This window comes from Ixodes scapularis, unplaced genomic scaffold (assembly GCF_016920785.2).
Source record: "Ixodes scapularis isolate PalLabHiFi unplaced genomic scaffold, ASM1692078v2 PGA_scaffold3__209_contigs__length_174095766, whole genome shotgun sequence".
NCBI lineage: Eukaryota > Metazoa > Arthropoda > Arachnida > Ixodida > Ixodidae > Ixodes > Ixodes scapularis.
The window spans coordinates 148,672,265-148,696,253 of NW_024609868.1; the positions used below are offsets into that span (position 1 = coordinate 148,672,265).

At 49.8% G+C, this 23,989-nt stretch overlaps 1 protein-coding gene across 1 annotated transcript in view; it reads right to left on the reverse strand.

Annotated features, from left to right (window-relative positions):
- Positions 1-886: 886 nt before the first annotated feature.
- LOC8027513 (4-coumarate--CoA ligase 1) overlaps positions 887-23,989 on the reverse strand; it is an 88,391-nt gene continuing 65,288 nt past the window's right edge. The window contains exons 9-10 of the mRNA XM_029995824.2: positions 1,568-1,825; positions 887-1,023 (exon numbers count right to left, since the gene is read on the reverse strand). Coding sequence (XP_029851684.2) covers positions 887-1,023; positions 1,568-1,825 — 395 coding nt within the window. The remainder of the gene's footprint in view (positions 1,024-1,567; positions 1,826-23,989) is intronic.

The following is a 23,989-nucleotide window of genomic DNA, read 5'->3' on the forward strand; positions in this document are numbered from 1 at the left end:
TTAAATGTACATCCACATCTAATGTTCAAATTAATTACACTCGCCGGGGGACGCAAACGGCTGTCCAAATGAAAGGTTTAGCAGTGTTCTTGCTTCAAGTTATCTTTCTTGGCTAACCCGTTTGTTGAATATCAGCATTCTTTTATGATACTTCCTCTTTTGTTTTGTTTGTACCAGCATAAAATTTTTATTATCTCTTCGTCGCAATTGACTTCTGAAATTACCTTGATTTGCATTTTGTTAATATCTGTGTTTACTCGGTGTATTCATTCCCCCTCCTTTTGACGTAGTTGTTCGTTGCATGTGTCTAAAGTATGAATGTAATTACATGTTTGCCGCAAAAACAGTTTTGGAGAAGTTTTTCAATATGTAGTTACACCGATCTTCTCCAAAGTGCACTTTCGTCCACGCACATTCATTGAGGATGTGGTGGTTTGATTTCTGTACTGACCTTTTAGATATTTTGCGTCGTTATCTGATCAAACGATCCCTTTTTTAAAATTAGAATAACATTGAATAAAAATATATTTATTTAATTGCTTGCAGGAACATTGTACGAATCAATGAAAATTTTACGTGAGAGTAATGCTTTGGTGTAGGTTTGAGTAGCACCACCCAATGCTTGCAACACCACTTGATTAGGAGTAAGATAGACCTGGGCCAGACCAATATGATTAATGGATTTTTATTAACTCAGCAGATATAGAGCAAATACTTAATGCATACTCGCGTTACTGATTTTTACGACGTCAAATATTATGAACTAGTAATGCTACGATTTACAAAACTTAAAGTATAAGAACAATCAAGTATAAAAGCGTAGCATCATAGGTATTTCACAAAGACTATGTTACTTGTGACATAAGAGAAATAGCTGACTAAAAAGTCAAATTCGTCCTTGAACGTGCTTCTTTACAAAGGTGTCCCTCAAGGCTCTCCGAAGGTTCTTGCCAGTTTCCGACTTGGGGATGCTGGACACGAATTCCAGCCCTCCGTGCAGATGCTTGTGGGGAGCCGATTGATCTGTTAAGAATGCAACGAACCGTCACATAAAAGTAAGAAAATAAAACAAAAACAAGTACATAAAAAATCTGGCTTAATTCAATTTTAACAATCAAGGGACCTAAATTTGGGTTAATACGGGTTTTTGTTAAGACACTACTTGGGGCCGAGGTCATTGTCTAAAATGCGCTACTTTAAGGATATAGTGCATGACAATCTTTTGTTGTCCTCTTGCTTGTAACCAAAGTGCCAAAGTGCCATATACGAACCAAAGTTTCAAGGTAACAACAGAATCACCAGTAGTGAAGCCTCACTGTGGCATTGACTCGGGGATTTATGCAAAAAGTCGGATGGTAACGTAACAACCAGACAAAGAAGCCTCACTTTGGCACTTCTTTTGTGATTTACATCTGTAGATACCCAGACTCTGACCTAAGAATACCAAGTTCGCCTCCTTGCCTAGTTCGATATTTCAAAGTCCTGAATTCTCGAACAAAAACTCAATTTCAATTAAAAAAAAAGAGGTCTACTTCGGAAGCTCTTGTCTTCGCAGAAGTCTTCTCACCCGCAACGAGCTGGAAAAGCCTCGTTCTGAGGGCCTCGCTCCCAAAATGGCCATTGGAGAGAACAACGAACGCCCTTGCAGCTTCGCCGTACTCCGGGTGAGGAACGCCGGCCACTGCAACTTCCTTGACGTCTTCGTGCTTGAGGAGCAGGTCTTCTAGCTCAGCAGGCGCCACCTGCTGATCCATGCACTTGATCATCTCTTTCATGCGGTCCACGACGTAGAACATCCCCTCTTCAGTGTAATAACCGATGTCGCCTGAGAAAATAAAATGAAATCGCTATCATACATAAACACAAGAGTGCAAAGGGCCGCGATCTTTTTCCTCTCAAATAGTTGTACGACAAAAGTATAGCTCAGCCAGGTATGTTTTTCAGAAACCATGCAGATGGCTGGATTACTTAAACTAGCGGTATATACAAGGATAACAAACCAAAGACTGTTTCTTCCCCTGTCGCGAGATGATGGAAGTTGCCCCACAATGCCAAGCATTTTCTAAAATCGGGCATATTAGTTATCAACCATTTTTTGATGGTCCGAAATATCTAAATCAGGTGGTGTCCAAACTTCAATTGTTCTTAGCGGGATAGACTCATCCGGACATCTCGTTTCTCATAGGTCTATAGCATTTTGTCTACATTTTGCACGAAAATGTCTGTATTTTAACCGGAATCAGTCAGTCATTTTATCTGCCAACACGCAAAAGCGACTACAGCGGTAAGCCGCAAATTTTACTTACTCCAGTATTTTTCTGGTTCACGTTTTACAGTGAGGTAGCTTGATCATGGTGGGAATTATGCCCAAGATCGCGCTGCCATTTTGTGTTTCTGAACATAGTGAACATGATAACAACAAATCTATGTTTACAAGCAGACGGACGATCTATAGTTCTTGTATTGCTCTTCCAGCTTCGTGATTTTTTTACCACCAAGGACGATTCGACAGAGCAGTAGTTAAGCACGTTCGTTATAGATGTAGTCAGTAGTGTTTACGTTCGCGCTCCCAGTGGAGTCAGAATCAAGACCACGATTAAACATGAAATAAAAAAGAAACACAGCACAAATATTTCTATGGCGCTACTGTCAAATTTTAATGACTACAGTCAGACTACAGTCACGCAAAACACAACGATGGGATTCAAAACATTCTCAGTCTAGAACTTTTCACGGCCCGATCACCTGAATAAAAAGTCATGAGCCATTCCACTCTGAGAAGGTAGATGACCACCGAAGCTGTTTCGCACACGACACAGACGTGACACAAAATTGTAAACAAAGGTACGAACACATTTTTTGTCTTGATCGGTGGTCATCGTGAGGAAAGCTACGCACACACATGTCGAGGACTATCGCCGCCCCGAGGAGCCGGAGGAAACTAGATACGCGCGCCGGGACCGCCAGCCGGCGGAAGGAAAGGAAACTAGGCACGCAAGCGGGCTTGGAACAAGGAGGATAGAAGGGGAGGAGAGGGCATGACGTCAGCCGCGTACACCCTTTTGTCCCATATAATTAGGGTGTGTACTTTCCGGTGTTTATTTGTGAGAAAAATCGGCGGATGTTTTTCGGTGTTTATTTATTTTTAAAACACCGGTGTATTTCGGTGGAACGTCTTACGACGAGGCTAAAATCGGTGATTATCGGTGAAAAAAAAGCGATTGATCACAGACGAAGAGTTACAGTTTTATTCACACAGTTCATACACTTCTTTTCTATGAAGCAACTATTTCTCACACTTGGTTATTAAAGTAGATTCAAGCATACTTTCATGCTTGCATCTACACGCAAGGAACATGCATCCGTCATGGCAGCACGTCCCTTGCGGTTCGAAACCCTCAATTATGAAAACGCACGCTCCTGTACGACACGGACGTTGGCAGTGTCTTCCAGGAACCACAGCAACCTCTGAATACATGGCTTGCACCGACATCACTTGGCCAGACACAATAAGGAAAAGTCACGTGAGAGCCTACCCTCCACTGCGTTAATTTTTCCACAAAAGGGGGCCATGGGAGACACAATAGGAGAAAGGCGTATGAGAGCTTAGCTTCCACTGCGTTCACTAGACGCTTTTGACCCCCAGAAAGGAGGGCGGACTGACGCCACCTGCAAGACCTGTATAAACACTGGAAGAATGCAGGATCCACGAGATAACACGTTTGATGAACCTCTACGGGGAAAGGGTTTCGCTAGGTCGGAAATATGCAACGACCGGTGTTTTTCGGTTTTAACCAGGGCGAAAATATCCAACCACCGGTGCTTTTCGGTTTTAACCGATTTTATATTTTCGTCACCGACGGATGTTTATCGGTGTTTTTCGGTTAAAACCGGAAAAAGCACACCCTACATATAGACCTTTTTCGCAAGGGCGCCGCCATCTTGAATTGTCGTCACTTCCAGTATGGGCGAAAACATTGTTTTGCCGTAGCCACGCCAACAAAAGCATTTAGGAGATAAGCGTAGCCGTCACCTGTTCTCGCTTTGCCTCCCCTCTATTTTTTTACTACTTGCAGGTTGAAACGTTTTTATATTTTTTTGTCGCCCATACCGGATATGCCTACTTGGCGGTCGGGGACGAGAGTAAGCGGAAAAGGTCTATAATGCACCCCAAAAATTCAAATTGACGTACAGCGCCCTATAGTCGAACAGTCGGCCCCAAATTTTACGAGGGGCTTGATAACGGTGCGACATAACTCATTAAACAGCTAAAGTACGCATCAAAGGCCGCGTAAAGGAAACACTGAGTTTTTGCAGTAAAGCCAAAAAAAAGATTATTTTTTTAGTAGTCAGTAATACGTACTGTAGTGTTCCGGGCCGGACGGCCGCGGAAGGGGAGAAACCCAGGCAAAAACCAGACTGTGTGCCGATCCGGAAGAGAATGAATTTTACTTGTCTCGTGCCGTGCTGCACATAGACAAGGTGGTGGCGCCATCTCATGGAAGGCGCTACAACTACGACTCGTCACAGGGTGTCGCTGTACGACACTACAACCACTCCCCCCTTGTGAGTTTATGTGCTGCTTGCACAACTCACATTAAAGCAGTTCTGTCTGCACACAAAAACAGTCGCTGTCTGCAAAACACTAGCAGTCACTGTCTGCACAACACTAGCAGTCACTGTCTGCACAACACTAGCAGTCACTAAACATAGTCCAGAAGACGTTGTGGTGGGCGTCGCTCTCTAGAAGATCGTCGCAGTACGGGCTCTCCGTCGCCTTCCTGGCCATGCATCGGTGAACTCTGTTCCACCTGTGGCGCTTGAAGTTCTGGTTGCGCACTGACCGGTGACTGGGGAGGTGTGCCCACTGACAACGTGGTGGGAGTCGACCCAGACGTGCCAGGTAACTCTGTGTTGTCATACCAAGGAGAACTCTGCAGCAAAGAGTCTTGATTCGGCCATGACTCCCTGGGCACTGCCGATGATTTCGACCCATTCCACGTCCGTCCGTCTTCTAGAAGAAACGACCAACGCCCAACGCGCTTGAGGACCTTCAGCGGTGGTCCGAAAGGGGGGGGTACCCTTTGGGCCATGAACTTGTCTTCGCACTCTCACATAGTGACCCACCTGGAAGCTCGGGGCCTTAGCAGCGCGACGCCAGTCGGCATATGCCTTACTCTTGGCCTGTTGGTCTCTCACTCTCTTGCGAAGGCGACGCATCTCCCGGGCAGGGTTGGAGTCGAGCTCAACAGTGGGAAGGCCAACGACGTCAAGTGCTGTCCTCATGGGGCGTCCGTGGAGCAGCACAGCAGGAGCCAACCCGGTAATGGAGTGTGGTGTAGCCCTGTAGATACCCAGACACTCGACGACGGTAGACTTGAGTGGACGATGTTCCAGCAGCACCAACTGGATATACGGCTTTAGCACCCTGCTGAACCTCTCCACCAGGCCGTTTGCCTGGGGGTGGTAGACTGACGAGAACGAGTGCTTTATTCCTCTTGCTTCGAGGAACGTCTCAAACTCTCTTGATGTGAACTGGCGGCCATGGTCGGAGACGATCTCTGTTGGGTAGCCTTCTCGTGCGAAGACGGTAGACCGGAAATTCATGACTGTCTGAGATGTGATGTCGCTGCAGAAGGCGACCTCCGGCCACTTTGAGTAATAGTCCACAACTGAGATGGCGAACCGGCAGTTCGCTGGTGCTTGCTCGAAGGGGCCTACGATGTCGATAGCGACCTTGCTCCAAGGTCTTTCGGGCAGAGGTACTGGCTGGAGCGGTGTTGTCGCTGTCTTGACACTCTTGTCAGCAGACTGGCAGACTGTACAGCTGCGAATGGTGCCTTCGACTTCCTTGTCTAATCCAGGCCACCAGAACTTCTCTCGAAGGCGCCTCTTTGTCTTTACAATCTCAGGGTGGGACTCGTCCGCATTCCGGACGAACGTCGCCGTTAGCTTGGCCGGAATTACGAAGCGTTCCGAGCGCAGAAGCAGACCGTCGACCACCGACAACTCGCTGCGGACCTCATAGTATGGGACCAGGTCTGCAGTCAGGTTCTTCCGAGCAGGCCACGCCGTCTGGACACAGTGCATGACGTTTTGTAACGTGCCATCCGCCTCCGTGGCACGTTGCAGGTCTTCCCGATGCACAACGGATGTCACCAGGGCCACGACCTCTTCTTCGGTTTGCTCTCCCCTTCAGTGCCTGGCGCTGGTAGTCGAGAAAGGGCATCTGCCACTTTGTTGTCGGAGCCGCGACGGTACTCAACCTTGAAGTTGTAGCAGAGTAACCGTGCTGTCCACCGTGCGATGCGAAGAGGACGCTGTCCCGTGCTTCGTGCAGAGAGCAGGGCCACTAAGGCCTGGTGATCCGTGAGAAGAGTGTACGGCCGTCCCCACAAGTATGTGTGCCACCTCTCGCAGGCCCACAAACAGGCCAAGGCCTCTCGCTCACCTGCCGAGTACTTCCGCTCGGCTGTGGTCAAAGTCCGTGACGCGAAGGCAACAGTGCGTGCACGAGGCCCGTCGACCTGCTGTAGCACGGCACCCAGGCCATATGCAGAAGCGTTTGTGGCAACTACGACAGGGAGCGCTGGGTCGAACATACTCAGCACTTGGTGCGAGGCGAGGAGTCTCTTCACCCTGGTGAAGCTAGCGTCCGCTGCGGCATCCCAGACGAAAGGAACACCTTTCCGCAGTAGTCGGCGCATCGGCTCTACCTCCTCGGCCAACCTGGGGACGAACCTGGCGTAATACTCAACGAGGCCCAAGAAAGAACGCAGCATGCCAGGCTCAGATGGGACGGCTGCGTGGGCGATCGCGTCGACCTTGGCCTGGAGGGGTGCTATGCCTTCAGCGCTGACACGATGTCCGAGAAACGAGAGCTCAGATGAGTTGAAAACGCACTTCTCAGTGAGCTTGAGTCCGGCCTGGGAGATCCGATGAAGAACTTCGCGGAGGTTCTCGGTGTGCTCTTGCAGAGTCTTTCCGAAGACTATTATATCGTCTATGTAGCAGAGGACGCCACTGCAGCCATGCAGAATTCTTGTCATCAGCTGCTGGAACGCAGCTGGGGCCGATGCAAGTCCAAAGCAGATTTTCTTAAAACGGAAGAGCCCCTCATGGGTTATAAATGCCGTGAGGTCTCTACTGTCTGGTTGAAGCAGGACTTGGTGATATGCAGCTGCCAGGACCAGTTTGGAGAAGTGACGGGCTCCACTGAGGGCGTGCAGCAGTTCTTCCGTATGCGGCAAGGGAAAGTTGTCGACGACTACGGCCTTGTTGGGTTCTCTGAGGTCGACGCAAACACGGATGCTGCCGTCTTTCTTGCGGACGACGACCACTGGGGAGACCCATTCGGATGCGCCGATTCTTTCGATTATGTCGGCAGCTTCAAGACGCTTCAGCTCTTCGGTGACTTGCTGCCGCAGAGTAAGCGGTAGACGCCTCAACTTCAGCGCGACTGGAACAACAGACTGCTTGATCTTGACTTTGTGCTGCACTCCCTTGGCAAGTCCCAAACCCGGTGAGAAAAGGTGACCAAACTCTGTCGAGAGGGACGCTGGTAGACCAGGGCTTGGAGCAAGCAGGGTCAGCTTCACGGTGCCTGAAGGACAACTGGAAGGTGTGGAGGCAAGCGTGGCAGCTCTCGGTTCTGCAGTGGTGCACAAACAGCGAAGTTCGCGCCCAAAATCTGAAGACCCAGAACTTTTACGGCGACCAGGCCTAGGAGCGATGTTCCACTGGGCGTGACGTAGAAGGTCAGCAGGGCCTCTTATTTCTTGTGTGCGACACGTGCACAGAAGGAACCACACACAGGAATCTTCTGCCGTGAAAAGTCCAGCAGGGTAACTCGCGGGCTGCTCAGCTGTACTTTGTTCTGGAACAGGCTCCGGAAATGCTCCTCCCCGATGATGGAGACAGCAGAGCCGGTGTCAATGAGGAACGTGACGACTCGCGGCGGCGACGTCGAAGCAAGTGGCGTCACGCGGACGTCGACGTAAATTCTTGTACGCTTGTCGGTGTGAACGGAAAGAATGCTGAAAACGCTCGCTGCATCCTCGTCCGGCACCACTTCATGAACTCGAGCTGAACTTCTCCCTCGGTTGTGACAAGCGCGTCGACAGACCTTCTGGGAATGGTTGCGGCGTCCGCGTCCGAAGCAGGTATGGCCACGTGCGGGGCAGCGAGACGAGTCGCACGTTGATGTGCCGCAGTTTCCACATGCAGCGGAACCGTTGGGGCCGGAGTACGGAACGACGCTGGCGGAGTTTCGTGACGCTGGCGTGCGTGCAGGGCGCGTGCACGTCGAACCGCGTGAACGGCTGTCAGAAAGACGGCTCCCTCGACCGTTGCGTCTGGTTAACTTCCGTACCCGTGAAGCTTGCGACGTGACGCGACGGACAGGGTTTGCGAGGGCTTCAGACTCACGTGCAGCCTGCTCGCGAAACTGCGCAATTTCCACTGCGCGGTCGAAAGCCAGCGTGTCTCCTTCGAGGAGCAGTCTCTCACGCAGACGCGGGCACGTGACGCCGGCGACGAACTGGTCGCACATGTTTTCGTCGGCTTGAGCGGCGAACTTGCAGGACGCTGACAGTTCGCGGAGCGCAAGGGCAAAGTCCGCTGCTGGCTCACCCGAAACTTGACGACGCTCGTGGAACCGTTGTCGTTCCACCCGGACGTTGCAGCGGACAGCGAAGTGACGTGTTAGGGTTAAAGGCCGACGTACAACCTCGGTTTTCTGCAGGGAAGATAATCTTGTTAGCGCTCCCCCCTACTAAGCTGCTAGGGGAGCCGAGTTGGGACAAGCTTAAAGGTGGAGAGGATACAGGAAAGGAGGGGACGGCAAAAGTGGAAAGCGCGAAGTGTACGTCGGCCTTTAAGATGGCGGCGTCGTACGGGTCTGGCTTGTCTGGTTTGCTGCTCTTTCCTGCCTCGTCGGCTGTTGCGGCGGCGGCTGGCGAGTTCGGCGTCGGCTGCGGAAGCGCGTCAAAATTGCGCTGTCCTTCTGGTCCCAGGCAGTGCAGGAGCAGGGCTTGCCGTCGTGCCGGGGGCAGCTCGTCGGCGCCGGAGGCGAGCAGAAAGTTCTCGAAAACTCGAAACCAGCGGGACCATGGCACAGCTGGCGTGCCGGGCGTGGCGAGGAATGGTGGCGGAGGCGCAAGTCCCGTGACGTTCATCCTCGTCGCCAGTTGTAGTGTTCCGGGCCGGACGACCGCGGAAGGGGAGAAACCCAGACAAAAACCAGACTGTGTGCCGATCCGGAAGAGAATGAATTTTACTTGTCTCGTGCTTGCTGTACATAGACAAGGTGGTGGCGCCATCTCATGGAAGGCGCTACAACTACGAGTGGCGCCATCTCATGGAAGGCGCTACAACTACGACTCGTCACAGGGTGTCGCTGTACGACACTACACGTACATTAGCTATTTTAATAAGTTTTACCACACGGCTGTCAAGCCCCTCGTAGAATTTGGGGCCGTCTGTTCGACTATAGGGCACTGTACGTCGAACTGAAGTTTTGGGGTGTATTATATGGGACAAAGGGTGTGGTAAATATATTATATATTAAAACTAATAAAAACTATAGACCGGATGGATGGATGGATGAATACGGCTGAGCCCTTTGGATCGGGCGGTAGCTTACGCCACCTAGCCATTTTGTTTTACCATTTAAGCTTACCCTTTTACAAATTTTACCCTTTTACAAATTCAGCGCCATCTACCGGAACGGTTGCGAAGCTTCGCAGGTGGGTGTGGCGCGGCGTGCGTCCGCCATAAGCATGTATGGTCGCATCGGCGCTTGCTCAACGTGCGCTACACCACCGACACCACTGCGGCCACAGAAGGTGTTGCGCGGCTGATACTTCGCCACACGCTGCTTCTGCGATGCCTTTTCATTGCTGTGTGCCGCTGCGTAAGCAAAAAGGACTCAAGGATGCTTCTGGCTCGCGGTTGGGCGGTGCGCTCGCGGTTGGGCGGTGCAAGTACGCGACCGCTGCGACGATCGAAACGGAACCGCCAGATTAGTAGCATGGAATGATATAAGCCGTCTCGTGCTGCTTCTCAAGCGCTAGCGTGACGGAAGGGAGCATGCACCTGCACCTTTTTCTTCTTGTAAACAGAAGCGATGTTGCTGGGGTTGGGGTATTGAGATAACGTTAACATTCGGGCATTTCGTGTGACCTCTCGCGAATTTGTATACTTTTTTCTTTAGAGATATCTTTGTTCGCCATACCATCCGACCCCGCTCTCCGAAAAAAATTGATTGTTGCGATAAAACGTGACGAAGGCAAGCACTTCTCCATCACGAAGTACACTAAGATTTGCTCAGGACACTTTCGAGAGGGTGGCTACATTCCGAACTTCGCTAGTAAACGTCGCTACCTCAGACAGGAGACAGTGCCGAGCATCTTCGCTTTCAACGTCGCGAAAAGGCCGCCCAGAAAAAAACCACGAGTACGACAGGCGCCGCCGTCAACGACGAAGTTTTCCGCCGCTGATGCCGGAGTGACGAATGACGCAATCGCCGATCCGAGCAGTCAAGACGCGGTGAGCGAACCCGCTAGTGAAGAGGCAAGCTACGCATTCGGCATTCTGACCGGTGGACACGCGGCACCTGGGGTGTCGAGCCAGAAAAATGCATTCGGCGAAATCGTCACTGTCAACGCTATGGAAGACTTCACCGCTGACTTCATGTGCCACGCAGTCGCAACTGAAGACAGCGTAGTGAACGATTGTAACATCGACGACTGCGTTAATGCTGCCACAGGCGCAGTCCTCGACCGGGCTGAAAGTCTGAAATGGGCGACAAACATGTGGTCCACGAAACTGTTAGACTGCCAGCAGCAGCAGTGCTCGTACTCGCGATGCCGTACATGCTCATGGCGGCGTTGGCGGCGTCTCCCTCGTACAATGTGGCCAGCCGCACTTTTGAGCACCGTCAAGATGACAATGATGATAGCTATTGAAGTGGCCAGACTGAATTTCGGAAAGGGTCTATTATATGGGACAAAGGGCGTGTAAAACCCTTTTACGCCCTTTTTTTAGAGTGTAGCCTCCACAAGCCATGCTCATTTGACGCCTCGCCTCTTTCCCATTTCCCTTCTTACCCTCCTCACTTATCAGGCCAACGTGACCACATCACGTGACCGTAGCTAGCTAGCCTTCGATCTGATAAAACCTACCGGACGGAGCGCCCGCAAGCCTGCAAGGAATCCTTCTGCAATCAACCATCCATCTCACACGTAACATGTCACCAATCGTCAGATAGATCTACGGTCACGTTGGCCACAACATCGTTTAAACATTTAAAACTAGGCTTCACCAATATTGTAACATGCCCCCTCCTAGTACATATAACCTCCTTGGCTTGAAACGATGACAAAGAGAGGGCGGTGAGAGCCCTCTGAGTTTTTAATTTTATTGACGCACAAAAAAAAAATTCCTCGGAACCCTAGCGATAAACAGCTTCGCTGTAAAAACAACACACCGTTAAAAGTTACAGAACCTATTTTTAAGCCATACAGTGTTCTTCGGCAACACAATTATTGAAAAGTGCAAAAACGGGAAGAAAAATAATTAGAACTGATATTTATATCCATCTTCGTTTTAAATTTTTTAAGCAAATCTAGAAAAAAAAATAACGTACGACAAAAACTAGAAAGTATTCAAAATAAAACATTCCCACATTTTCCTTCTTCCTACTGGATGACAAGATTAAGTCAGTCCCAAAAGTAACTCAAAACCTATAAAAAATGCTTTAAATGCCCGAATTCTCTCAATGTGTTTGTATGACAGATTTCCCTTGCACTAAAACGCAAACTTAAGAGCAAACCTGCAGCAGATAAACTGTTTCTAAGAACAGGCTTTCGCATTCGGTCTCGGGACAAAGCGTTGTGCACCTACTTCCCCATAACGCAGTTGGAAGAGCCAATCGCAGCCATGTAAGATGCACGACGCAAGAAACATATTTATATGCCACTAGTCGCCGGGTGGGAGGCGCAGACAGATCGTGGTCGGATCTAGCCTCGAACAAGGGCTAGTTCGTTCCGCGCGAACGTAGACGGCGCTCCGACCTGGAGGCACAGAGTGATATATAAGATGCAGAGAATACCTACCAGCGCACGACGTGCATGCGAAGTGCAGCCTTTGGAAACAAATGGCGGTGGTGCACTAAAATTAGCAACCTTTGGAAGCGAATGGCGGCGGAGCACTCGCTCGTGACACACCTGCGCGTTCCCACAACAATGATTGGCGGTACTTGTAAGAAACGCCATGCGAAAATTTTATTAAGCGTCTTTAGTGGAACACAGTCAAATAAAAAAAAAAAGAGGCAGAATAGGCTTACCCACGAAGGTGAGCAGATATCTAAGGAAGAAAATATTGATGCTGATATAATGACAAAGAAGCGCTCACATAATGGGGAAGAAACGGATAGATGGCCCCCGTGATACTGGCGCCATCTATCCGCGTTCAACAAAAGCGCCAGGCGCGCCGAACATAATCAGGACGCTCTGTCGGATTGAGTGACATCATCTAAACGTGTTTCTTGAATCATGCTAGAAAAAAAGCTCAACAAATGGGAGACTGAACATGTGTTTAGACTTAACAAAAGAGTCCGCGCTGTGACACTGAGCAGGGTGTTTTCCATTTTTGCGTCAAGGTAAGTGTGTCTATCTACGCAGCTATTTCTATTTCTATTTAGATTCCTCCTCAGGGCGTGAATGTTAGAGAGGGGTAAGTGGCTAAACAAAAATGAAGACACAATATAACAAATTTCAAAATACCTTAAGCATTGGTCAAGTAATAAAACAGTCTGAGACGCTTGTAACAAAAAAAAAGTCAGTGATTGAGACAACAGACCTTTCCTTTTTACCCTAGTCTCCAGCAACGTAGTTCCCACGTGGGCGCCAAAAACGAAAGCAAGGTTTTAAAACCTGAATAAAATAATTTAAGAAAATAAATAAAATAATTTTAAAGTAATAAAATATAGAAGAGGCAAAACAAAAAGGATTGACAGTCGCTACAAAATCATGAACACCTTCTAGTTACGTGGCGAGGTCAAAACGATGTTTTCCCTCATACCGGAAGTTTCACAATTCAATTTGACGACGACTACACAACAAAGGTGTGCACGAGAAGGGAGGTGATAGCAATCACAAGTCGCATATGGTATGAAGGTTTAACGAGAGACGTTGGTGCGAGCATATGGGATGCCAACTTTGTCTTAAAGGTTGTGGGCGCCGCGATGGCGCCACCGTTCAGTAGCCAACAGGCTGCGCCCTCATACGCGCTACATAACGCACCACGTGAACGAACTACGAAAAACAACGTCCGTTGCCGTCAATAAAGGTCTACCAACTCAGGTGGCACGGGCTTTTGAGCCGAGGGCGGCCATATGAACTTTCCCAAGCACACTTCTTCGATGTCGAACTAACCGTCACGTCCTTCTAACATATAGTTCGTTGTTTTCGAAATCCTGGCTTCTTGCTGGCCCTGTTTTGGGAATGCAGCAAGGCAACTTTTGCACATGGCGCCCAACGAGCTTTAGCTTTCCTCCTGTCGGAATGACATGGGGTTCGGATTTCTTCACACTGTGAGCGTTTTTTTTTTTTTTTCAATCCAATGTTTAATTTCTTGTCGCGACGAACCGCGTCGGCGTTATTTTGACTAGCGACTGCGTGACTATTAATCAACTCAGCGTCATGAAAGCCTATGTCGTTTTGGAGGCCTGTACTCCTTGCTAGTGCACGATTATTGCTCTCAAGAGCGAACGTTTGCTCGTCTGCTCGGTGTGTTTTGTTTGCTTCTTCCACCATGGATGGCTGACGAAGCGAACGCAGATTGCCCAGGTGAGGCAGACGTCCAAGCTGAGCTGCTCGACAAGGAAGCAGTCATGTGTGATGCCATCACGCAGGGTCTTGGCGTAAAAGCGGTACGTGAGCCGGAACTGCGTCTACAGCTGGCTGCAGCGAGCGCAGCTCACCCAAGAAGTCGGTCGCTGATTTCCTGGGTGAGCTAGACATCTACAAAGCCACCTCAGGAGCATCGAAATCCCTCATGATGGAGAGGATACTCCCGCTTGCGCTACTTTCAAGTGCTGTGTGCTGGTAAACGCTGCAAACTACGTTCAAAAACATAGCTGAGTTTGAGCGGAGATTCCGAGATGAGTTCCATCCCCCTGGTTCTGAATACAAAATTCTGAAGGAACACGAGTCTCGAACTCAACACGGCCGGCAGTGTTAAACCCAGCTTTACATTCGCCAACGGCTCGCACGTCTGGGAGTACAGAAGCTGCGACGCTTTCCGTTATATGTCGATTGCAGCCTACCATACAAATGATCGAAACACGCGTGAAAATTACCTTGCGTTGTTTTCCTATTGCTGCGCTTTTGGAGTCCGGGACAACTATCTAGCGTTAGGGAGGTTGCATACAAACTATGCAAATCGAGAAAAAAAATTACGCTTCCTTCATCTGACACGCCTCTGCAAGTATCTTCTTGTTTCGAAAAAACCTGCGGGGCCTAATATTTTGCTCAACAAGAAGACCCGGCGTCAGCGCTTTCCTTATCTACCGGGGCTTATTGTACACCCGTAACCCTTGGCCGAGATTTTCATAATAGGCGGGAAGACGACACTCGATTTACCTGGTGGAGGCCACCGGCTAGGAAGCCAGATGAAGCTGACTCCGTTTACCAGGCAAGATGGCTGCAGTACCGGCCCAACACTCCCGACCCATTTCACGGCAGCCCCAGTTATTCTGCCTGCAGGCATTCACGCTGCATGCTGTAGAAATTCCAGGGAAATAACTTTTAAAAGAAACAATTGAGCATGTTCGATGCTCACGGAGCGACCAGGAAAGACAGGCCTTCTGCTGCACCAAGTCGAAACCGGTGACACATCGTCCCGGAGGTGCAATCCGCGCCCCCATCAGCGAGCACAAAAGGGAACTCCTGGACACGGCACTTCAGGACATTATCGACACCGGTGCAGTACGTGAGCCAAAGAGCCCTTGAATGTTCCCGTGGTTCTCACTCTGAAGATCGCACAGCCAGATTTTGCGTAGACTACAGACGTCTTAAGGAGGTCTGAGTACGGGACAGTTACCCGTTGCTTATTATCTCCTCTGTAATGTACGCGCTCGGTAACGCGACCGTGTTTACAACGCTTGATTGGAGCCGCTGCTTCCTTCAGATCGAGATTCTCATGCTGGACGTGCAGAAAACGCCTTCATCTACCATAGAGGACTATTTGAGTTCACCCGCTTGCCGCTCGGGTTGTGAAACGCGCCAGCGAGCTTTCAACTTTTTACTTTGGGACGCGTGAAACGAAGTATTAGGGTCTTAACTGTGACCTGACCTTATACGGCTTTCGAAATATTGTTGTTTCTTTGTATTTTCCTTGTGATCGCGTTCCGTAACAGAGCAGGGATTTTTCTAGTGTGTCAGTTTGACGATCAATTGTGCACTACCCGACACAAGCATTAATACGTACCTTTTTGCAGCATCCTCTGGGGAACGCAGGAGGCCTTAAAGGCTACCTTTTGTCTGGAAGCGGTGTGTGAGTTTGCTCCTTTTGTTGGCGAGCGGACGAAAGTTTCACTGTTGTATCCATAGCGCGTTTGTCGAGGCCTCCGAAATTGTTGGGATGCTGTTGGTGTCGAGTATCATTCGGTGCCCAGGATGAGGGTGTGGAGTTCCGAGATGGCAATGGTGATTATTGATTTGAGCTTGGCCACAATTCGTAGAACGAGGGCCGTCAGGCCTGTAATTTGTTTGACCTGGATTGTTGAACGGAGCGTTTCATTCAGTAGTGTTGGGTGCGGTGATGTGTCTTGTCTGCAGAGGCCGGCGACTGCGATTGATGTTTTTCCGCGTGTATGACGCCAAGTCTTCGATGTCGACGGATGTAGACATTGCCCCCCACCCACCTCCACCAGGGGGTAGGGGCGGAAACTCTTCTTCATTTCCGAATGGTGGCTGGTTTGATTAAATGTCTGGAAGTTGTGGGACAGTATAAATATTGTCCTGTGTAGTTTGTCTTTTGTCAGATGTTCCCTTAATCTGTGGAGTAGGGTCGGAAAGACCTAAGTTCAATGCTTGCTGAATTTTGGCTATAGTATTCTGTTTTGCCTGTCGTTTGCCTCGATTTTTCGGCAACGCCAATTGCGCTGGAGGTGCCGTTGTTGGAGCATGTGGTGCGTCCAGTCCAGGGGTGTTCAACTTGTTTCTCAAATTTTGGTTTGTCTGCTAGCAAGTGGGGCAGCGGTGATCTGTAGTGATGAGCAGGCCGTTGAAGTTCTTGCAGACGGGCTTATCGGGAGAGCAGGCGTCACGGGAGCCTCCGCACTTCTTGCGGCATACTCGGCGGTGATTTGAGCAGAAGTCGTATTTCTGTGCGAGTTCATGACATTTGGTGCAGGCAACCACTGCGGTTTTGTGCTCGAACAGCTTCTTCTCGAGCATTTCGTAGCAGAGTATACCTGCTTGGGAAGTGCAGTTTCGTTCAAAGTAACAAGCACTGTGCCCTTGTTTTCCAGCGGGCGCCCCGATAGCAGGGGAGGTGATTAGCTTGAGCAGTTAGGCCGGAGCTTGCTCTCCAATGCCATGAATGACCCCATGCGAAAAGTCGCGTTGAGCTGGACGCTACAATTGCGTTTTCCTCGGAGTTTCTGCGGTAAGTAAAAATTTTCTACTCCGGAATGTTATTGCGCACATCTGTCCTCGCCGCGTCGACCGCGATGGTTAGTGATCTTGACAGGATACATACGCGGTAGTCTGACGTGAAGTGGAAAGAGTTTCTCGCACGTCGGATCAAAATTAGAATGGTTTTCAAAGGCAGAGCGGCGATGTGGAGTGTTTGCGTCGGCCGAAGAATGACAGTTTGTTCGATTTCTGAGCTTGGACGGAGGGTTGTGCCACTGGGGTTGAGGCGCGCGCGGTGTGTTACCATATTCCACGCTCCGCCGGCAGAGGAGGTGTTAAAAGCTAAAGGATGGTATTGGGAGCCGACGACATCTCTGTGTCGCTGAACGCCAGAAAATATGACTTGGTGGGTGCGTTAGGCTTAGCTTCCCCCGGCTGTCCGTAGGCTGGGCGACGGTTTTTGTTGCCAGACGGGGTGAATTGCTTCAGAAGCTCTGAGCAGGAAGCTGTGACCAATCGCTTACCAACAAAAAAAAAATGGTTTGAGGGTGCCATCCGGTGTTTTGCGGACTGCCGGCGTCGTCGGATAGGACCGATATAGGTTCTAATTCGAGCTTGCCTCGTCGGTGAGCTGGCTGACTGTCAGCGACGCCATGAAAGACTGCGGATGGTTTGTATGTCGTATAATACCGCTGTCCAGCGGTGACGTTTGGGTTGGGCCGATGGCGGTAATACTCGCAGGCCATTTCGGGGTCGGAGCCCCAGAAAGAATGCCAAATATTACTGTGCAGTCAAATAGAGACGTGAACGCGCGTACCTAGAACGCTCGTTTTTCAAACCCAGGAGAATCGGATGTGAAATAGCATATTTGCAGCTTTCCCTACCTAAACGGGACGCGCTAGTTCCTATCGAAATAGCTGCCACCAAGATGATCGCCGTAGGAAAGCAATACGAGGTTGCGTTTGACACGCGAAATGGACCTTTTTCCAGTGAGCTCCTGCGCATGCGTACACTCTCACTGCCGCCATTTTCGCAGGACACCGGGACGCGGTGCCCTGCAAAAATGGCGACAGCAACTTTGTCAGCATCTATGTTCGCGCGTATTTCGTCTATTTTGACGCATTGTTTTTTAGTATCGGTAGTATACGGTATAAAAAGAACTGAAAACCGATACAGCGGAACGATGCCAATCTGTTCTGACGGGCAGAGACATGTTTGGCTGCTCTTGCATTGCAGTTCGCAGACAACTCCCCAGACGGCACTCGGTACTCGAAAAAGGTCCATTCTAATTTTGTAAAGTACACGAGGGGGGGGGGGGGGGGGGGGGGTGTCACAAAAAAAAATTACACTCTAAAATGGCTCGCAAAAATCAAGATCTTGACGGATCTTGTAACAACTTTTCTCAAAAATGTCTTTAACTGGTCACATTGTTGTGGTAAAATTTCAAGTCGACACTCCGAGTACAACGAAACTAAGAAAATAATAACTGATTTTTTCCAACGGTGGAGCGCCAGCTGTCGGGGAGACACCGAACGACGGCCATGTTTCTTTGCCTGATCCAGAGATGGCGCTACAGATTCACTGGACGCTGACTGAACGAAAAAGCGCGCTTTTAACCGAGTTGTTGGTTGCACGGGATATTTATCAAAATAAAGTTGCTTGGGTTTTCAGTTAAGTTTCACAGAGCAGAAAGTGTCACGCCATAAATATGAATAAATATAACCGCCAATGTCTGCTCCAGAAATGACGTACCTTCGTCTGCGACGGTTCTTGTTTGTGCATCGTCTGCTTTTGCAGTTTGACGTATGAATGAGACACGAGAGGCAGCCAGGAGTGCGGCCGATAAAGCAGTGATTTGGCGGCTCTGAAGAGAGCCGTTGAAATCTGAACTGCGGTTTTCGTAGTTGCGGTCAAATGCCTCCTACACACGCACATACACTCGAAGAAAACAAAAACGTTCAGACTCCCAGCTCGACGTGCCCGCCGCGAACTTCGATGCATTTTTCCAGCGTCCTCTCGTAGTCCTGAAAGACGGCCTCCTGCATATCATCGCTGATGATCTCGGACGCGTCGATGATGTGTTCTTTTAGCTGCGGGTTGGCCCTCGATCGCAAGGGGTGAGGTCTGGAGACCGAGGAGGCCAAGCCATGTTCGGAAAACCGCGGCCCGTCCATTTGCCGGGAAACTTGTTGTTGAGCCAGGCTCTCACATTGCTTGCATACTGTGTGTGTGTGTGTGTGTGGGGGGGGGGGGGGGGAGGGGGGGCATCCTGTTGAAATATGCAAACTTCACGTTGCATATGTGCCGTTTCCAGCTCTGGAAAAATTTGTTCCTCCAGCCTCTTGAGGTACGTGTTACCGGTCACCGTTGAATCGAAAAAGAACGGGCCGACGACACCCTCTCGCCATATGCCGAACCACACGACGCTTTTCGGCGACTGAACAGCATGCTCCGTCGGCCAGTGCGGATTCATGCCAGACCACAACCTGCAGATCTGCTTGTTGACGCGGCCGTCGAGATGAAAAACAGACTCGTCTGTGAACAAGAGGAACTGCAGCTGGCTGGGGTTGGCCTGAATCCGCGCCAGCTCGTCCTCACAAAACTGCACTCGCCGTGCGTAGTCCTCCGGGTTCACTTCATGAAGGAGCTACGCTTTGAACGGGTACATTCGCCGGCGAAGCTCACACCACACAAAGGCCCGGCTAAGGCTGAGCTGACGAGCAGCACACCTGATCGAGAGGTGGGGCTGCGCTTCGAAAGCGTCGAGAACGGCTTGCTGCTGTCTTCATTTCGGCGACGTTTCTACACGGTTCGGGTACTTGTTTGTCAAGTTCCCGTCTTGCGCAAACCTTGTCACCCACTTCATGATGGTTGGCTGAGAGGGTGGTCTGCTGTTGAAGGCGGCCCGGCACTTTGTTCCGACTTGCTTGAAGCTTCCTGACGTTGTATACCAAAGAACCACCTGGAACCCCTCCTTGGAGCTCACTTGTCGCATGATGAGGCGTTGGACAAAATAAAGAAAAAAGAAACAGCAATAACAAATGAAGTTAATGGACTGAGGCAAGAGCACGAACGTCAAACTGCGAAAGGAGACGATGCACGAAACTAGAACCGTCGCAGACGAAGGTACGTCATTTCTGGAGCAGGCAGTGGCGGTTTTATTTATTCATATTTATGGCGTGACACTTTCTGCACTGTGGAACTTAACTGACAACCCAAGCAACTTTATTTTGGCAAATATCCTACGCAACAAAAAACTCGGATAAAAGCGCGCTCTTTCGTTCAGTCAGCGTCCGGTGAATCCGTAGCGCCATCTCTGGATATGGTAAAGAAACATGACCGTCGTTCGGTGTCTCCCCGACAGCTGCCGCTCCGACGTTGAAAAAATATTTTTTTTTTTTTGTACTTGGAGTTTCGATTTGAAATTTTAGCACAACAATGTGACCAGTTAAAGACATTTTTGAGCAAAGTTGCTACAAGTTCCGTCAAGTTTTTGATTTTTGCGAGCCATTTTAGCGTGTAATTTCTTTTTTTTCTGTGACATTCTGTAAAAGTGATATGAAAGCCGTACCTGATACTACATCGTTAAGGAAGGCGTAATCAAGCACCTTAGCTCGGCAGAGGGTCATCCAGGAGCTATACTCGGCTACAACTTTTCTTGGCAATGCAGTGGAAGGTACGTCCCGCGTCCCCTCACCCATTTTGAGTGTACGCAGGCTCTCCTCCTCTCCCCGGAAATGGGGGAGGAGGAGAGCCTGCGTACACTCAAAATGGGAGAGGGGACGCGGGACGTACCTTCCACTGCATTGCCAAGAAAAGTTGTCGCGGAGTATAGGAAGAGCGATTCTTACGCCGCGGTACTACTATCGCTGAAAGTTGCGAATTGAGTTAATGTGACAAGATCCTTCTATCTTGAAAAGACGGGAGCGTGAAATACAGCGTCCCCCTGAAGGTACTCGACGCTCTAGCGCATGTCGCTTATCTCCCTGTCACGTTCAACCGAGACGGACCCCGAAATAAGAGGACCCGGACGAACAGGTTACGAAATTTCACCGTATGTACACGTATTTACATAAATAAACAAAGCGAAAGGCATCAGAAACCGTGCGGTACAGTATTGTCTTAGTCCTCTAGACCCAAGTCTCCGCCCCTAGCACTCACAACCTTGAAGTGTCCCGGCTCTGGTGCGCTCCCAGGTCTCTTTCCTTGGGGAAGAACATCATCTTGCCGCTCTGACGGAGGACGCCTCGTTGGTTGATCCCGGTAGATTCCCGGGAGCGGGCCTCGGGTGGGCTTCCTCCGGAGCGTAGCCGAAGTCGCCCCGTTGGTTAACGGTGGACTCCCGGGAGCGGGCCACGGGTGGACTTCCTCCGGAGCGTAGCCGAAGTCGCCGTGCTGTCCACCGGACCAGTGCTGTCTCGTTCCTCTTGATGCTCGTTCCACACCTCTTCTTTTTTTCCTTTTTCCCCACACCACGCCTCGGTCTTTTTCTCGTCTTCTTCTCTTTCCTCCTCCAGTTCACAATCGTGACAATGCCCCCAATGTTTGAAAAATTCATCTTGTGAATTTTCTTCCTCTTCGTTTACACTTGCGTGTCCTTTCCCTGGTTGTCTTTTCTCGGCTGTCAGGGCGCGTGCCGCAGAACCCTTCGGGTATCGCTTTACTCACAGCACACGACCTGTCGTCGAAGCATCCGCACGCACAACACATTACCACACTCTTGGCACTGTACTAACCCCACCCTGTTTATCAACAGAAACCAGCACGTGTATAGCGCCACAAGATTTCCATGCCTCCCCACGAACCTCAAAACACAGCTACTCAATCGATATGCGATTGCCCTACTCAATTAACCCTGAAGGGACATTGTGACTCCTCCTCAGCAAAAAGAAAGAAAACTAATCCAACTGAAACACTGGGAAACGCTGTTTTCCTACCATTACCTACCCTCTGTTAATTACACGTTGATATCCGGCTGAAGTAATCGGCGCCGACGTTATCTTTTCCTTTTATGTACTCTATGTGGAAGCTGTAGTCCTGCAGCTTCAAACTCCACCTCATGATGCGACTGTTGTTGTGTTTAGCCTTGTTGATGAACTCAAGCGGCTGGTGGTCTGTCTGTACCCGAAAATGTTGGCCGTACAAATAAATCTTGAACCTCTCCACCGCCCACACCAGTGCTAAGCATTCTCTTCCTACGGTCGCAAAGTTCTTCTCCGCCTCGCTGAGTCTACTACTCGCGTAAGCCACGGGATGCCATACCCCATCTCGCTCTTGCAGTAATACCGCCCCTACGCTCGTGTCAGAAGCGTCAGTGCGCAAAGTGAATCCCTTCTCTACATTCGGAGCCAGCAAAATGGGTGGCTCGGCTAACGACTGCTTTAGGAGCGAGAAGGCTGCTTCATGCTCCTCACCCGACTCCACCTCATTACTTGCTCCCTTCTTCGTCAGGTTTGTCAGAGGAGCCGCTATTCCCGCGTAGTTTGGTATAAATTCTCGGTAATATCCTGTCAGCCCCCAAAATGGCCTAACCTGACGTTTCGTCGTTGGTCTGGGTGCGTCTTGTATCCGCGTTAGGATCTCTTGCCTTGGTGCGATAAGCCCCAATCCTATTCGGTGCCCCAAAAAGCTTATCTGTCGGAATCCAATTTCACACTTCCTCGGCTTTATTGTAATGCCGGCGGCGCGCAACCTGTCAAATATTTCTCTCAGCGTGTCGAGGTGTTGCTTCCACGAGTCTGTTGCTACCAGTACATCGTCGATGTAATGATGTGCGTCGGGGATACCCTCCAGCAGCTTCCGCATCAACTTAGTGAAAAAGGCTGCTGCCGTTTTCAGCCCGAACGGCATGAACTTAAATTGATACAATCCGCTTGATGACGAAAAGGCGGTCTTGGCTTTTGACACTTCCTCCATGGCTTTTGACACTTCCTCCAATAGCCTCTGGTCAAATCAAGTTTTGAGAAGAACTTTTTGCATCCCACATTCGCAAACGTTACGTCTAGCCTTGGTATGGGTTCAGCATCGGACACCAACACCTGGTTTAGACGCCTGAAATCTATGCAGAACCGGTTCGAACCGTCCGGCTTTCTCACCATTACCATAGGAGCATTATACGGTGACGTCGATCTTTCGATAACCCCCATCTTCAACATCGCGGTGATCTGTTCCTCCACTAGCTTATGTAGTTTCAATGGTAGGGGATACTGTTTGATGTGTACCGGCGTTTGGGTGGTCAACCTGATGTCGCACGTCATCAAGTTCGTCCTTCCCGGTAGATCTGAAAAGATCTCTTCGTATTCACTGATCAAGTCAAACACTTGTTGTCTTTTCTCCCTGTCCAAATCGGTATGGACTACCACGTCTCGTTTGTCTTGCTGTTTTGTCAGGGAGAGCATTGGAAATTCGTCCTCACCTCCTTCGGTGATGACGTCACTATCCTCGTCGACTTTTACGGCCACCCCACAGCTTAAGCCGACTTGTTCGCTCTCTTCCCTCTCCTCGTACTTCTTAAGCATGTTCACGTGGAATACTTTGCTTTTTCCTCCAATCCCAAGCTCATAATCTACTTCGTTTTTTCGGGCAGTGACCTCAAACGGGCCCTTCCATTGCATAAGCATCTTGTTGTTATCACTTGGAAGAAGTATTAGCGCCCTATCTCCAGCCTTCATTTCACGTTTGACCCGCTTATGGTCGTAATTTTCCTTATATTTTTCTTTCGCTACCTCCAGACATCGATGGGCCAGCTCACATGTTTCTTCGAGTTTCTCCCTCAACTCTAAAACGTACCCATACGAAGTCTTTGTTTCTTTCTTCATTGCTTCGTTGGACCAGACTTCTCTTAGGATGGCTAACGGTCCTCGTACTCTTCTCCCATACAAGAGTTCGAATGGAGAGAATTTTAAGCTGGACTGTGGTACTTCTCGGTACGCAAAAAGTAGAGCGGGCAAGTACCGGTCCCAGTCTTTAGGTCTCTCCTGACACATTCGTCTGAGCACTTGTTTTAATGTGCCATTGAACCTCTCCACAAGGCCGTTGCAGATAGGATGGTAGGGGGTAGTTAGGAGGTGTCTCATTGACAACAGTCGGCCCACCTCCTTCATAAGGTCCGATGTAAAATTTGATCCTCGATCACTGAGGATCTCTTCCGGTACGCCATATCGGGCGAACATGTTCATCAACGCCTCCGCCACCTCTGGGGCACCAGTGCTTTGCAAAGCTACCGCGTCCGGATAGCGAGTGGCTACGTCCACCATGGTCAGGATGTATCTCTTTCCCGAATCCGACTTCGGCGTAATGGCGCCAATGATGTCTATGGCAATCCTTTGGAAGTGCGTCGCTATGGT